The sequence below is a fragment of the Polyodon spathula genome, chromosome 48 (genome assembly GCF_017654505.1).
Source record: "Polyodon spathula isolate WHYD16114869_AA chromosome 48, ASM1765450v1, whole genome shotgun sequence".
Taxonomy (NCBI): domain Eukaryota; kingdom Metazoa; phylum Chordata; class Actinopteri; order Acipenseriformes; family Polyodontidae; genus Polyodon; species Polyodon spathula.
In genome coordinates this window covers 151,162-166,161 of record NC_054581.1, presented here as the reverse complement: position 1 = coordinate 166,161, position 15,000 = coordinate 151,162, and the positions used below count along the sequence as shown (strand labels likewise).

General features: G+C 47.6%; 3 protein-coding genes across 7 annotated transcripts in view; all 3 read left to right on the top strand.

Moving 5' to 3' along the window:
* The window catches only part of LOC121306542 (calpain-5-like), a 9,427-nt gene extending 6,484 nt beyond the window's left edge, over positions 1 to 2,943 (top strand). For all 3 annotated transcript variants that reach the window (XM_041238321.1, XM_041238320.1, XM_041238319.1), the window contains 8 exons: positions 1 to 87; positions 256 to 333; positions 432 to 627; positions 745 to 867; positions 1,106 to 1,302; positions 1,448 to 1,572; positions 1,654 to 1,790; positions 2,489 to 2,943. The exon at positions 1 to 87 is cut by the window's left edge and continues 107 nt beyond it. In XM_041238321.1, coding sequence (XP_041094255.1) covers positions 1 to 87; positions 256 to 333; positions 432 to 627; positions 745 to 867; positions 1,106 to 1,302; positions 1,448 to 1,572; positions 1,654 to 1,790; positions 2,489 to 2,662 — 1,117 coding nt within the window. In that variant the 3' untranslated portion in view covers positions 2,663 to 2,943. The remainder of the gene's footprint in view (positions 88 to 255; positions 334 to 431; positions 628 to 744; positions 868 to 1,105; positions 1,303 to 1,447; positions 1,573 to 1,653; positions 1,791 to 2,488) is intronic.
* Positions 2,944 to 3,477: 534 nt separating this feature from the next.
* Positions 3,478 to 8,558, top strand: LOC121306577 (transmembrane protein 272-like). 2 transcript variants are annotated; one of them, XM_041238382.1, is made up of 5 exons: positions 3,478 to 3,724; positions 5,229 to 5,316; positions 5,597 to 5,647; positions 7,251 to 7,454; positions 7,922 to 8,558. In XM_041238382.1, exons 1-5 carry the CDS (start codon positions 3,605 to 3,607, stop codon positions 8,122 to 8,124), a joined length of 666 nt encoding a protein of 221 aa, XP_041094316.1. In that variant the 5' UTR covers positions 3,478 to 3,604; the 3' UTR covers positions 8,125 to 8,558. The 2 variants fall into 2 exon arrangements, with proteins under 2 accessions (XP_041094316.1, XP_041094317.1); XM_041238383.1 differs by lacking the exon at positions 3,478 to 3,724 and adding an exon at positions 3,948 to 4,058.
* A 542-nt stretch (positions 8,559 to 9,100) lies between these two features.
* On the top strand, positions 9,101 to 14,917 carry LOC121306564 (tektin-2-like). 2 transcript variants are annotated; one of them, XM_041238360.1, is made up of 6 exons: positions 9,101 to 9,504; positions 9,647 to 9,772; positions 9,883 to 10,088; positions 11,119 to 11,262; positions 14,195 to 14,300; positions 14,604 to 14,917. In XM_041238360.1, the coding sequence occupies exons 1-6, from the start codon at positions 9,349 to 9,351 to the stop codon at positions 14,712 to 14,714; spliced, it is 849 nt and encodes a 282-aa protein (XP_041094294.1). In that variant the 5' UTR covers positions 9,101 to 9,348; the 3' UTR covers positions 14,715 to 14,917. The 2 variants fall into 2 exon arrangements, with proteins under 2 accessions (XP_041094294.1, XP_041094293.1); XM_041238359.1 differs by having other exon boundaries at positions 14,195 to 14,330.
* The last annotated feature ends 83 nt before the right edge of the window (positions 14,918 to 15,000 follow it).

The following is a 15,000-nucleotide window of genomic DNA, read 5'->3' as shown; positions in this document are numbered from 1 at the left end:
CTCCCTCTTCAGAACCAGCCGGCTCTACATGATCCGCATGAGGAACCCCTGGGGTACTACTGAGTGGAGCGGGGCCTGGAGCAACGAGTCAGTCCTGTTTGTTTATCTGTCTATTCATCTCTCACTTTCTGTCAAGTCTGTCTCTCTGTCTGTCTGTACAGTGCAACTCTCAGTATGCGTCTCTGCTTGTGTCTGGACGTCAGTCCAGGCTCCCTGGCCGTGTGTCTGTGTTCATGTGTTTGTCGCCCTGTTCAGATCTCAGCAGTGGCAGCAGGTCAGTAAGAATGAGAGAGAGAAGATGGGAGTCACAGTCCGAGATGATGGCGAGTTCTGGTGAATCACTCCCTGCATCGTTATTATTATTATTATTATTATTATTATTGATGGTGGATAGGATAGGTCAGAGTTTTTATGGGATTGTTTTTTTTCAGGATGGACTTTGAGGATTTCTGCCGCTATTTCACAGACATGGTCGTGTGCCGGAGAATCAATACAACGCTGCTGAGCTTCCACAAGAGCTGGCTGGAGGCAAAGCTGCTCGGAGAGTGGAGGAGAGGAGCGACAGAGTTGAGCAACCGCAGCGGGGGCTGCATCAACAACAAAGCCAGCTTCCTGCAGAACCCACAGGTGAGGAGGGGAGGATGGGAGAGAGGGGGCGTGGGAGCGAGACAGAGTGGTGGGACGGGAAGGGGAGAGAGAGAGACGCTCCTGAACCGGTCTCCTGTGTTGTGTTCTGGTTCTCAGTTCATGTTTGACGTGCAGCGCGAGTCGGACACGGCTCTGATCTGTCTGCAGCAGGAGGACAAGCGAGCGCTAAGGAGAGAGGGAGGAGGAGAGAATCTGACCATCGGCTTCGAGGTGTTCCGGGTGAGGGGAGTAGAGAGGGAAGGGGGGTAGGGTTAGGGGGGTTAGGGTACAGGAGAGGGAGAGAGAGAGGGAGGGGGGTGGGGGTGGGGTGAGGGGACAGGGAGAGGGAGAGGGGATGGAGCTGGCAGAGGGGGGTGGTGGTGTGAGGGGACAGGGAGAGCCGCTGATGGGGAGGTGGTGGTGGTGGGAGGGAGAGGGGGAGGGGGTGGAATGCCCCTGATGGCTGTCTCTCTGGCAGGTGGAGGTGAATCGCGAGTGTCGGCTGCACGTGATCCCCCCCAAGGCAGCGAGCTCGGTGTACGTGGACTCCCGCAGCGTGTTCCTGCGTGCAGAGTTCACTCAGGGCCGCTACGTCATTGTACCAACCACCTTCGCACCCGGGGCCCAGGCCAGCTTTCTGCTGCGGCTCTTTACTGAGACACCAGCCAGCTTTAGGTGAGAGAGAGAGAGAGTGAGAGATTACAAAGAGAGAGAGTCAGCGTGATTGATCGCGAGGCACACGTGCAGGTGAGAGTGAGCGAGTGAGGGAGTCCGTGTGCCTCTCTGTGTTACTCTGTGTTTTCTGTTCTTTCTCTCTCAGGGAGCTGGCTCTGGACCAGCCCCACCCCTCTCTCTGGAGCTGCTGTGTGGGGGGGGATCTACGTCGAGTCACAACCATCACCCTGCAGAGTGCAGTGGGGCTGAGTCCCCAGGGGGCTGCTACAGGTGAGACTCTCTCTCTCTCTCTCTCTCTCTCTCTCTCTCTTCTCTCTCTCTCTCTCTCTCTCTAACTGTTTGTATCGACAGACCCTGATGTGTACGCTGTGATAAGGTGTGAGGGGAACATGGTAAAGTCACGCGTGTTCAAATCCACCAGCAGGCCGGAATTCGACCTGAAGGCTGTGTTCTACCGGCGGAACCCGAGGAGACCAATCAGGATTGAGGTGCTCACCAACATTTTACACATTCCTCGCACACTCACATGGTGCTGTGCTGGTGTGTGTTCACTCTCTCTCTGTGCTGTGCTGGTATGTGCTCTCTCTCTCTCTCTGGTGTGTGTGTGTGTTCACTCTCTCTCTCTCTGTGCTGTGCTGGTGTGTGTTCCCTCTCTCTCTCTCTGTGCTGTGCTGGTGTGTGTTCCCTCTCTCTCTCTCTGTGCTGTGCTGGTGTGTGCTCTCTCTCTCTCTGTGCTGTGCTGGTGTGTGTTCACTCTCTCTCTCTCTGTGCTGTGCTGGTGTGTGTTCACTCTCTCTCTCTCTGTGCTGTGCTGGTGTGTGTTCACTCTCTCTCTCTCTGTGCTGTGCTGGTGTGTGTTCACTCTCTCTCTCTCTGTGCTGTACTGGTGTGTGTTCCCTCTCTCTCTCTCTGTGCTGTGCTGGTGTGTGTTCCCTCTCTCTCTCTCTGTGCTGTGCTGGTGTGTGTTCCCTCTCTCTCTCTCTGTGCTGTGCTGGTGTGTGTTCCCTCTCTCTCTCTCCTGTGCTCTCTCTCTCTCTCTGTGCTGTGCTGGTGTGTGTTCCCTCTCTCTCTCTCTGTGCTGTGCTGGTGTGTGCTCACTCTCTCTCTCTGTGCTGTGCTGGTGTGTGCTCACTCTCTCTCTGTACTGTGCTGGTGTGTGCTCACTCTCTCTCTCTGTGCTGTGCAGGTGTGGTTGAAGGGAGTGCTCCGGGATGCGATCCTCGGCCAGGTTTCTGTCCCAGCTGCTGAGAATGAAACAGGGAGGAGCCACGTGATGAGTTTACAGGACAAGACAAAACGCAGGACCACTGGCTCAGTCCTCATTGAAACCTCCTCTAGTGACAATCTGATTGAGCTCTGAGTGCCACCTGCTTGCCATGGAACACACTGCAACACAGGATGTACGATCACTGAAACCTCTAGTGACAATCTATCAACTGGCCAAGACACCACAATGCTGTGACAGGGCTCTCTGTACACAACGTGATGAGAGTGCTGGACCCTGACTGTAACGTCCTGCTGTGACAGGGCTCTCTGTGCTCAATTACTGGTTATTTTATTAGAAAGATAAATGCTAGACTTGGATGAACAATACCAGTAAGTGATTACACCTTGTAACAATTTTTTTTTTTTTTTTTTTTTTTGTTCCTGGGTAGTAAGTGTTATTTCTTAATTGCTTATGCCTCAAAAGTATAGAAAATGGCTATTATGCCCCACAAACTTTGCTTTTGTGACCAGGACAGTGATATTTCAAAATATCACTATTTCCAATGGGAAAACGGGCAAATGTGTGTCTTTTCGTTCACATAAAGTCAGAAAAAAACAACATGTGAATCCAAATTAATGTGTATTTATACTAAAGTAATACAAAAATGACTACAAAAGATTTAGAAGCGAGTAGTTTTTCGAGATTTACGATTGTACTGTAAATACAGTATAATCGTAAATTTGGATACTTCTGAGGCATAAGCAATTAGGAAATAACACTTACCTCCCAGGAACAAAAATTGTGTTACACAGTGTTATGTGTTACTGCTTCTTTTGTGAAATATTTGTATCTTTATAAAAAAAAAATGCTTTAAAGAAAGTTTTGTGTGGAAACATGCAGCCTCTGCACACCCACACCCCCACACCCACTCCCACACCCACCCACACACCCCCACACACACGCACCCACCCACACACACACTCTTCTAGTGACGTGTTCGGTCGTATAGCAGTCTTATTATACAGTCAGTCACATGTTTCCACGTTACAGAGGGCGAGTGTGTGCGTTTTCATGCTATATATGTGTTGTTTGTGAATGTGTTTCAGTAAGTATTTAAGACATCCCGTTTCGCTTTCATTTAAACTGCGCTTCGGTGCAGCTCCGCCCTCGACAGAGAAAACAGGGAGAAACGAGCAGGAACTCGACTTAACGGAGGTAAGAAACGTCTGATTCAACAAAATAAAACAAACTCAATACCGATCGGGTGAACTGAGAGGAATGTAGACGCGCTCGCTCGCTCTGGTTTGTTTGTTTGTTTGTTTGTTTGTTTTTGTTTGTAGGCCCCAGCTTGTTTAAACAAAGTTGATCTCCGAGGGACTGAACATCGCGAGCTGCGCTTGCAACGTCACGATCGAATGCCCTTCCCTACTTTTACAATGTTTCCATTTCTGTCATCTATGTGTAACAGATAGATAGTGAGGGGGGTAGTGCGGTTTACAATGCTACACGCTGTATTCCATACACTCTGAAATTTTAACTAAAACTAACGGTGAGCAATTTTAAAACTGAAATCACTGCTTCTGATTTCTAAATACAGTTTAATCTTCAGTCCAGATTTAGTAGAGCTAATATAATGAAGTTGTCGTCTCTGCATGTTTCTGCTTGTCATCCTGGTTGTGAAACAGTGTACCAAACTGAAGCAATCTTAAAACTTTGCTGATAGCTATGCTCTCTCATGCAGCACAGGGCACTGTATTAAGAGCTTTGCTTCCTAAGCTGTAGCGCAGCGATGCATTGTTTACACTCGTGCTCGGCAATGAATGCAAACCAGCTGGTGAAGAATTCTCTCTCTGTCTCTCTCTGTCTGTCTCTCCCTATCTCTCTGTCTCTCTCTTTCTTTCTTGCTCTTCTCATTTGCGTGCTCTCTCTCTCTGTCTCTCTTCCTATCTCTCTCTCTCTGTCTCTCCCTATCTCTCTCTCTCTTTCTCTCTCTTTCTTGCTCTCCTCATTTGCGTTCTCTCTCTCTCTCTTTCTTTCTTGCTCTTCTCATTTGCGTGTTCTCTCTGTCTCTCCCTATGTCTCTCCCTCTCCGTCTCTCTCTCTGTCTCTCCCTATCTCTCTCTCTCTTTCTCTCTCTCTTTCTTGCTCTCCTCATTTGCGTGCTCTCTCTCTTTCTTTCTTGCTCTTCTCATTTGCGTGCTCTCTCTCTCTGTCTCTCCCTATCTCTGTCTCTCCCTATGTCTCTCTCTCTCTCTCTCTCTTTTCTTGCATGTGGAGTAAACGCCTCATTTGCGTGTGCTAAACTCTTTCTTCTGTGCTCTTATCAACGAGCAAGAGCTCTCTCTTCTGTCTATCCCTATCTCTGACTCTCTAGAGAGCTCTTCTCCGAGAGAGCGAGTAAACACACGAGAGAGTGCTCTCTGTCTCTCCCTGTCTCTCTCTTTCTCTCTCTTGAGCTCCTCATTTGTGTGCTCTCTAACTCTCTGTCTCTCCTCTGTCTCTCCCTATCTCTCTCTCTCTCTCTCTCTCTTCCTCTCTCTCTCTCTCTCTCTCATTCAGATTGTTGGGAAAGGGTTTTTAGTTTCCTGTCTGGGTGTGTGTGCTGGTAGGTTGAGTGCTGTGCTCTTTGCTGTTGCTCTTGTAAAGTGTTAAATACCTCATGTGGTAAAGTTGTGACGCTGCTCTGAGTGCCTCAGGGAGTAACACTGATGTTCTTCAGGACTCCAAGCTGTTGGTGAAGATGGATGATCACAGGAACCTGTTGGACCGCATGCCCAGCCCCCCCTCTGTGCCTCCCACAGTCTCCGGTGAGACAGACGCTGTGTGTCATTCAGCAATGTTTCAAATCAAATTCAGTTTTTACCAGTTTTCTGTAAACTGCCTTTACCAGCTTTGAGCTTGTGTGTTTTGAATCCTAAGAGGAGGGACTGAGCAACCTTCCAAACGATGTGACCATGTCATGAACTCTGCCAGTCCCTGCTACTGCAGGGGGTGTGCAGCAACGTTTTACTTTTTGCATTGCGGCTGGCCTGTGCATTGCAAGGTCTGGAAGCATGACTTTGTGACTTCTCTTTGTTTTCATCGCAGTGCTGTCCAAGATCATCGCGACCGCCCTGCCGATCGCTCAGATTGCTATAGGTGAGAATATTCCCTCTTCTGCACATGATCCGCGTCAGTGAGGAACTCTGAGCTGTTAACCCTGGATGATGCCGTGTGTTGCAGGTCTCTGTATTGAGAGACTGTTGCTTGTGTTGCAGGTCTCTGTATTGAGAGACTGTTGCTTGTGTTGCAGGTCTCTGTATTGAGAGACTGTTGCTTGTGTTGCAGGGTCTGTATTGAGAGACTGTTGGCTGTGCTGTGTGTTGCAGGGTCTGTATTGAGAGACTGTTGGCTGTGCTGTGTGTTGCAGGGTCTGTATTGAGAGACTGTTGGCTGTGCTGTGTGTTGCAGGGTCTGTATTGAGAGACTGTTGGCTGTGCTGTGTGTTGCAGGGTCTGTATTGAGAGACTGTTGGCTGTGCTGTGTGTTGCAGGGTCTGTATTGAGAGACTGTTGGCTGTGCTGTGTGTTGCAGGGTCTGTATTGAGAGACTGTTGGCTGTGCTGTGTGTTGCAGGGTCTGTATTGAGAGACTGTTGGCTGTGCTGTGTGTTGCAGGGTCTGTATTGAGAGACTGTTGGCTGTGCTGTGTGTTGCAGGGTCTGTATTGAGAGACTGTTGGCTGTGCTGTGTGTTGCAGGGTCTGTATTGAGAGACTGTTGGCTGTGCTGTGTGTTGCAGGGTCTGTATTGAGAGACTGTTGGCTGTGCTGTGTGTTGCAGGGTCTGTATTGAGAGACTGTTGCTTGTGTTGCAGGGTCTGTATTGAGAGACTGTTGGCTGTGCTGTGTGTTGCAGGGTCTGTATTGAGAGACTGTTGGCTGTGCTGTGTGTTGCAGGGTCTGTATTGAGAGACTGTTGGCTGTGCTGTGTGTTGCAGGGTCTGTATTGAGAGACTGTTGGCTGTGCTGTGTGTTGCAGGGTCTGTATTGAGAGACTGTTGGCTGTGCTGTGTGTTGCAGGGTCTGTATTGAGAGACTGTTGGCTGTGCTGTGTGTTGCAGGGTCTGTATTGAGAGACTGTTGGCTGTGCTGTGTGTTGCAGGGTCTGTATTGAGAGACTGTTGGCTGTGCTGTGTGTTGCAGGGTCTGTATTGAGAGACTGTTGGCTGTGCTGTGTGTTGCAGGGTCTGTATTGAGAGACTGTTGGCTGTGCTGTGTGTTGCAGGGTCTGTATTGAGAGACTGTTGGCTGTGCTGTGTGTTGCAGGGTCTGTATTGAGAGACTGTTGCTTGTGTTGCAGGGTCTGTATTGAGAGACTGTTGGCTGTGCTGTGTGTTGCAGGGTCTGTATTGAGAGACTGTTGGCTGTGCTGTGTGTTGCAGGGTCTGTATTGAGAGACTGTTGGCTGTGCTGTGTGTTGCAGGGTCTGTATTGAGAGACTGTTGGCTGTGCTGTGTGTTGCAGGGTCTGTATTGAGAGACTGTTGGCTGTGCTGTGTGTTGCAGGGTCTGTATTGAGAGACTGTTGGCTGTGCTGTGTGTTGCAGGGTCTGTATTGAGAGACTGTTGGCTGTGCTGTGTGTTGCAGGGTCTGTATTGAGAGACTGTTGGCTGTGCTGTGTGTTGCAGGGTCTGTATTGAGAGACTGTTGGCTGTGTTGTGTGTTGCAGGGTCTGTATTGAGAGACTGTTGCTTGTGTTGCAGGCTCTCTGTACCTGAATGACTGCCCTGTGCAGCCCCGCATTCCCATATACCTCATTGTGTCGGGGGTGTTTGTGCTCTCCCTGGATCTGGTGTCCTGTGTCCCCCGGGGGGAGAGGGTGGAGGAGGGAGAGAGCTTTTACCGCAGCTTCATCAACACCTGGAGCTCTCTGGCCTCCCTTTTCCTGTTTATTTGGTTTATCACAGGTGAGTGTGGCACACAGGCTTAACTAAGCACTCCTGGGAGCTTCAGAGAGCCTGCTGCAGGCTACAGTGTTCAGCACTTTCTCCTGGGCAGCTTAACTAATACTGAACTATTCACAGAGAAACTTTTTTGAAAATGTTGCCCGTTTTAACAACTTGCTTGCCTCGTCTTTCAAAGGATTTACAGAGTCTTACTGCTGAGCAGTCTGGCCCAGTCCAGGTATTACATATATTTTATGAGCTTAATCAGAAAGACTCCACACTTGCAGAACAGGCCTAGGCTGTACTGTGAGGTTTTAACTTTTATATTTCATTCCAGAGCCCTGTCACTGTTGTACTGAGCTGGTGATGAAAGCCAGTGTGGTTATCATGTGTCTTCATCATCAGTTCAGCGTTGTAATTTATTATGATGATGATTATTATTATTTTTATTATTATTTACGTGTTTTAATCACTGGGTTTGTCTGTAGGGAATGTGTGGATCTACTCCATATATGAGCCTTCGTACAGTGTTCCTGACATGCAGTCCTGCCACAAGACTCTGTACCTGTTTGCGTTTTGGAGCACCACAGTGGTCTACATCATTGTGGGGGTGATGCTGCTGGGGGGGTGCTGCCTCATGCTGTGTATGTGTGCTTTGGGGCGTGGCAGCGTACGCAGCGAGGATGTGTAGGGGGGAACCACCGGCCCCCTCGCCCCCCTGCCCAGGCCCACATGGTTAAGAAGGAGTTGGATGGTTTATCCGTGTTGTTGCACATACTGTTTCGTTGTTGACTTCTATGTTTTGTTAAATCTTTTCTTTTTTTCCATTGTGCTGCCGCTTGTCACAAAGTGAAGAGACGCTCTTCACATTAGCTGAAGTTACTGGGTATGAAATTAGCGAGGGAGTTGGCTGTTTTATGCTGTGTGTGTTTGTTCATGTGTCACTTCACTGATCTGTTTCAATTGTTCAAATGGGTAGGGTTTATAATGTAGGCAGAATTGTACACAGTCTATCGGGTATTGAAAGATGTAAAATGTAATTTAATTTTACATCATGATGTAACTCTATGTATGGCTCCTAGCACAATAAGTTGTCTGTCAATAATAAAATGCTTTAACCTCCTTTATGATGTGTCGCTTATTTTTGGGAGTGTAAAAAGACTGCGATCTAGTGTGTGTGAGAAGTGTGTTTACAAAAGTAAGGGTGGTCTGTGCAGTAAAGCATTGTGTTGAACCACAAGCCCACACACTGACAATACACTACTTTTGTAGAATATCATAGTATAATGAATACAGACTTTATCTTACCTTATGCCAACTGAAGGGTTAAGACTGTCTGCTCGTGGCGGTCAAGCTTTTAAAATAATGATATGATTGGCAGTTGTAATGGTTAAATTTGCGTACCATGATTACCCATAATTGTAACTAAATTTAAATGTAATTTGATCTTTGCACTCTTTCTAGAGCAACAATATCCTTTTTGTAGCAAAGTGAGTCGTCACTCTGCAGGACCAGTAGAGAGAGAGAGCAGAGGTAGGAGCTAGACAGCATTTACCATGGAACAGTATGTGAAAACCGAGGAAGCAAAACCTATTTCAAGAAGTGCATTACCAATGTGTGTGTGTGTGTGTGTGTGTCTATCTATCTATCTATCTATCTGTCTGTCTATCTATCTGTATATATATGTATGTATGTATATGTATGTTGTTGAATGGTTTGCTGCAGTGTGCAAAGCAGTCCAGTGAACAGTAGAAGCCTGGTAATATAACCTCATGAGGCAGCAGTCCTGGTATTAAACTACAGCCGCTCACAGCGCTTTGTTTGAAAGCCCCACAGTGTTTGTTTCGATGGACGCGACTCATCCACAGTGTTCCAGTTAGAAGCCCTTCTCTCTGTTTTCTTCAGATGAGTGAAGATGTCATCTTTGAGAGTCAAGCCAGGGCAGAGGTTGACAATGTTGGATTGGCACACCAACAGCCACCTGATCTCCAGCAACGCAGAGAGGCAGCGCTGGGGCTCACACTGTACCCGCCAGGAGGCACGCGGACTGCGCTATGAGACCAGCAACAAGGTGCAGCTCCGTTATTACCAGCCCTGTGCCTTGTTAATGCCCCCAGACACAGGACTGTCCCATACACTCAGAGCAGTACACTCTCTCACTCACTCACTCTCTCTCTGTCTCTGTCTCTCTCTCTCTCTCCTCTGTTTCTCAGAGTAAATGGGACGAGCAGGACACCTGCACACGTCTGTCTGACAGGATTGACGAGGTGACCAAGTGGAAGGACAGTTTGCTAAAGTGTCTGGATGACGTGGACACAGAAATCAAGGCTCTGAGTATAGTAAGTCTGCTCAGCATTAATTTCAGCTTCCTGCACTTGGGCCCCTGATCAAGCAGAGGGTTTGTCCTGCTTTCTATTGCTGTGACCATGCGGTCCTCTGTGTTGCACAGGTGAAAGAGAGCACAGAAAAGGCTCTGGCAGCGACATCACTTCCTCTGGATGTGGCGATCGAGTGTCTGACGCTGCGCGAGGGTCGCTGTGGTAACGACCTGGTGAGAGACCCTGTGGAGGCGGAGCTACACAAAGAGGTGGAGGTGATTGACAGGGCCCGGAAGGTGCTGCAGCAGAAAGTGAGCCAGGCCATTGAACAGCTCTGGTGAGGCCTGACCCCTGACCCCTGAGCCTGACCCTAACCCTGAAATCCATTCCTCAGGAATCCCGGGTCGGAATTGTGAAGCGAGATCGTGTTACTCACAGTGCATGCTGTGCTGATGTGAAGGGAGCACGTGTTACTCACAGTGCAGGCTGTGTTGACGTGAAGCGAGCGTGTGTTACTCACAGTGCAGGCTGTGCTGATGTGAAGCGAGCGTGTGTTACTCACAGTGCAGGCTGTGTTGATGTGAAGGGAGCGCGTGTTACTCACAGTGCAGGCTGTGCTGATGTGAAGGGAGCGTGTGTTACTCACAGTGCAGGCTGTGCTGATGTGAAGGGAGCGCGTGTTACTCACAGTGCAGGCTGTGCTGATGTGAAGGGAGCGTGTGTTACTCACAGTGCAGGCTGTGCTGATGTGAAGGGAGCGCGTGTTACTCACAGTGCAGGCTGTGCTGATGTGAAGGGAGCGCGTGTTACTCACAGTGCAGGCTGTGCTGATGTGAAGGGAGCGCGTGTTACTCACAGTGCAGGCTGTGCTGATGTGAAGGGAGCGCGTGTTACTCACAGTGCAGGCTGTGCTGATGTGAAGGGAGCGCGTGTTACTCACAGTGCAGGCTGTGCTGATGTGAAGGGAGCGCGTGTTACTCACAGTGCAGGCTGTGCTGATGTGAAGGGAGCGCGTGTTACTCACAGTGCAGGCTGTGCTGATGTGAAGGGAGCGCGTGTTACTCACAGTGCAGGCTGTGCTGATGTGAAGCGAGCGTGTGTTACTCACAGTGCAGGCTGTGCTGATGTGAAGCGAGATCGTGTTACTCACAGTGCAGGCTGTGCTGATGTGAAGGGAGCGCGTGTTACTCACAGTGCAGGCTGTGCTGATGTGAAGGGAGCGTGTGTTACTCACAGTGCAGGCTGTGCTGATGTGAAGGGAGCGCGTGTTACTCACAGTGCAGGCTGTGCTGATGTGAAGGGAGCGTGTGTTACTCTCAGTGCAGGCTGTGCTGATGGGGGCTGAGCTAACTATTTTCTTTGCTCAGTTTACTGCAGGAGGTCTGGCAGCAGCTGACCTTTGACCTGTGGCAGAAGAATGAGGCTTTGGATGTGGATCAAAGCTGCCTGTCACTCAACGTGAACTCTGCAGGTTTGTCTCTGAAACTGAGCCCCTCCCGTGTGCCTCCATGGTGAGTCGCTGCCCCCTGTCTGTCTACACAGTGATGTGCTTTATCACAGTGCACAGTGTGCTGGTATTGATTGATGTGTTTGATTGCAGTGTGCTGGTATTGATTGATGTGTTTGATTGCAGTGTGCTGTGTTTGATTGCAGTGTGCTGGTATTGATTGATGTGTTTGAGTGTGCTGGTATTGATTGATGTGTTTGATTGCAGTGTGCTGGTATTGATTGATGTGTTTGATTGCAGTGTGCTGGTATTGATTGATGTGTGCTGGTATTGATTGATGTGTTTGATTGCAGTGTGCTGGTATTGATTGATGTGTTTGATTGCAGTGTGCTGGTATTGATTGGTGTGTTTGATTGCAGTGTGCTGGTATTGATTGGTGTGTTTGATTGCAGTGTGCTGGTATTGATTGGTGTGTTTGATTGCAGTGTGCTGGTATTGATTGATGTGTTTGATTGCAGTGTGCTGGTATTGATTGGTGTGTTTGATTGCAGTGTGCTGGTATTGATTGGTGTGTTTGATTGCAGTGTGCTGGTATTGATTGGTGTGTTTGATTGCAGTGTGCTGGTATTGATTGGTGTGTTTGATTGCAGTGTGCTGGTATTGATTGATGTGTTTGATTGCAGTGTGCTGGTATTGATTGATGTGTTTGATTGCAGTGTGCTGGTATTGATTGATGTGTTTGATTGCAGTGTGCTGGTATTGATTGATGTGTTTGATTGCAGTGTGCTGGTATTGATTGATGTGTTTGATTGCAGTTTGATGTGTTTGATGACAGTGTGATGCGTATTGATGGACTTCGATTGTGTTTGATTGACCCCCCAGTTGCTGGTATTGATTGGTGTGTTTGATTGCAGTGTGCTGGTATTGATTGATGTGTTTGATTGCAGTGTGCTGGTATTGATTGATGTGTTTGATTGCAGTGTGCTGGTATTGATTGATGTGTTTGATTGCAGTGTGCTGGTATTGATTGATGTGTTTGATTGCAGTGTGCTGGTATTGATTGGTGTGTTTGATTGCAGTGTGCTGGTATTGATTGATGTGTTTGATTGCAGTGTGCTGGTATTGATTGGTGTGTTTGATTGCAGTGTGCTGGTATTGATTGATGTGTTTGATTGCAGTGTGCTGGTATTGATTGGTGTGTTTGATTGCAGTGTGCTGGTATTGATTGATGTGTTTGATTGCAGTGTGCTGGTATTGATTGGTGTGTTTGATTGCAGTGTGCTGGTATTGATTGGTGTGTTTGATTGCAGTGTGCTGGTATTGATTGGTGTGTTTGATTGCAGTGTGCTGGTATTGATTGATGTGTTTGATTGCAGTGTGCTGGTATTGATTGGTGTGTTTGATTGCAGTGTGCTGGTATTGATTGATGTGTTTGATTGCAGTGTGCTGGTATTGATTGATGTGTTTGATTGCAGTGTGCTGGTATTGATTGATGTGTTTGATTGCAGTGTGCTGGTATTGATTGATGTGTTTGATTGCAGTGTGCTGGTATTGATTGATGTGTTTGATTGCAGTGTGCTGGTATTGATTGGTGTGTTTGATTGCAGTGTGCTGGTATTGATTGATGTGTTTGATTGCAGTGTGCTGGTATTGATTGGTGTGTTTGATTGCATGGGGTGCATATCCACAGCTATGCAGGTGACACACAGATTTATATATATGTTAAACCAGGTGACACAACAGCTATCAATGCCCTTTTCAAATGCCTAGCCGATATTAGAAGCTGGATGTCTCAGAATCTCTTGCAGTTAAATTCCGATGAGACAGAGTCTTACTTTTAGGCTCTAATCAACAGCTGGACTCGACAAATATTGATCTAGGCATGCTAAAATCAAATGTAAAATCTGAAGTGAAAAACCTGAGAGTTATTTTTGATTCTGCAGTTTCCTTTAAATCACATATAAAATACATTACTAGAGTGTCCTTCTGTCCTTTAAGAAACATTGCAAAAGTTATTCTTATCCTTGGATGATGCAACGAAATTAGGACGTGCTTTTATTTTGTCTATGTTAGATTACTGTAACGCTTTATTCTCTGGACTTACAAGTCATGCTTTATCACGCATACAGCTAGTGCAAAATGCTGCTGCTAGAATGCTAACTAGAACAAAACAAAAGGCTCACATTACGCCTGTGTTGGCATCATTGCAATGGCTTCCTGTGCATTACAGAATTGTATTTAAAATTGTCTTACTAGTTTTTAAAGCACTGAATGGACTATCTCCACAATATTTAATTGATATCAGCCCGAACGCACTCTGAGATCTGCAGATGCTGGCCTCCAGTATATTCCGAGGGTGAATGGTAAGAGGATGGGATGAGGCTGCTTTCTGTTTTAATGCCCCCACACTCTGGAACTCCTTACCCCTTTTATCAGAGATTCACCTTCAATTGCAATCTTCAAATCTCGATTAAAAACATACCTTTTTAATATAGCTTTTCCATAACATTTTTATGTTTTATTCTGAGTTTTACTGTTGATTCTGTTTTTAATAACTGTTCTCTTTTCTTACTGTTTATTATTGGGTTTTTTTTTTCTGTATGTAAAGCACTTTGGGGGTCACCTTTATGTAGGGGTGCAGGAAGTGAGAATGAGAGAGACAGCTGCAGTATCCCTTTGCTCTGTGCGCCTCCTCATACCGTGTGCTTTCCCCATAAAGCCCTTTGAAGCCATTTCTGTGTCTCAGCAGCACTAGCCTTGCTCACACACTCTTCTCAAAGGAGCTGGTTCTCAGAAGCTGCCTCGCTGAACGGCTGCCCGTTGTTTGTGTTGGGATCAGGCAAGTTAGTTTCAGTGTTGGTGCTCGCTCTCGCCTCTCTTGATTGATAAGATGAAGTGTGTGTGTGTGTGCGCGTTCTTGTCTGTGAGGATGACGATGTAATTTCAGTGTTTAATGCTCATCCCCTCAGAGTCTGTGTGTTCTTGTCTCTTGACAGGTCTGTGAGGTTGAGAAGGTCTCCACAGTCTGGAGTCTGGTCTCTGAGAAGCTCAACATACCTGTCAATCAACAGGGACTCCTCTACAAAGGCAAGGCGCTGGCAGGTAGGCTGCACAGCACAGCACAGCACTCAGGTAAAAAGCATGCATGTTGTTCTACATATATCTATAAACAGTAACACCGACAAAGAAAGTGTTTTCAATCGTTTATCATCTTTGAGTTGCATGAAGTTTTTAAATATGACTTTTAGTCTCTCCCCTCTGAGCACAGACTCTCACACTACTCCATCGGTCCCAAACACTGCTATATATAGACACACAGATACAGTACACACACACACACTCTGAAATGCAGGTGCAGACCAGCGTGTAGTTGTGACTCCGTGTCTCTCACTCTGCCTCTCTCAGGATTACGAGCAGAGCCTGTGCTTGTTGAGTCTGGATGATATGGAGCAGCTGGCGACCCACATGCTTCACCCTGAGGCTGTGGAGTGCATGGAGCTGTCCCTCCTGGACTGAGGAATACTGCTGCTGCCCGCTGCCTTCCCTCCTCGCCCCTCGCCCCTCGCCCCTCGCCCCTCTTGTTTCTTAGTGCATCTGCCAGTGCTTCTCACCCACTGAGCAAGGCATTGAGCAGTGCCAGATCCTGTTTCACAATGCTGCTATATATTTACTGACTATTCTTTAATTAGAACATTGTATATGTTTGGTAAGATAGACCACACGATACACCCTTTCTGAGCACATTTTCTACTTTTCTGTTTCATAGGAGCCCAGTTTGGTGCAGGAGGATTGTGGGTAATGG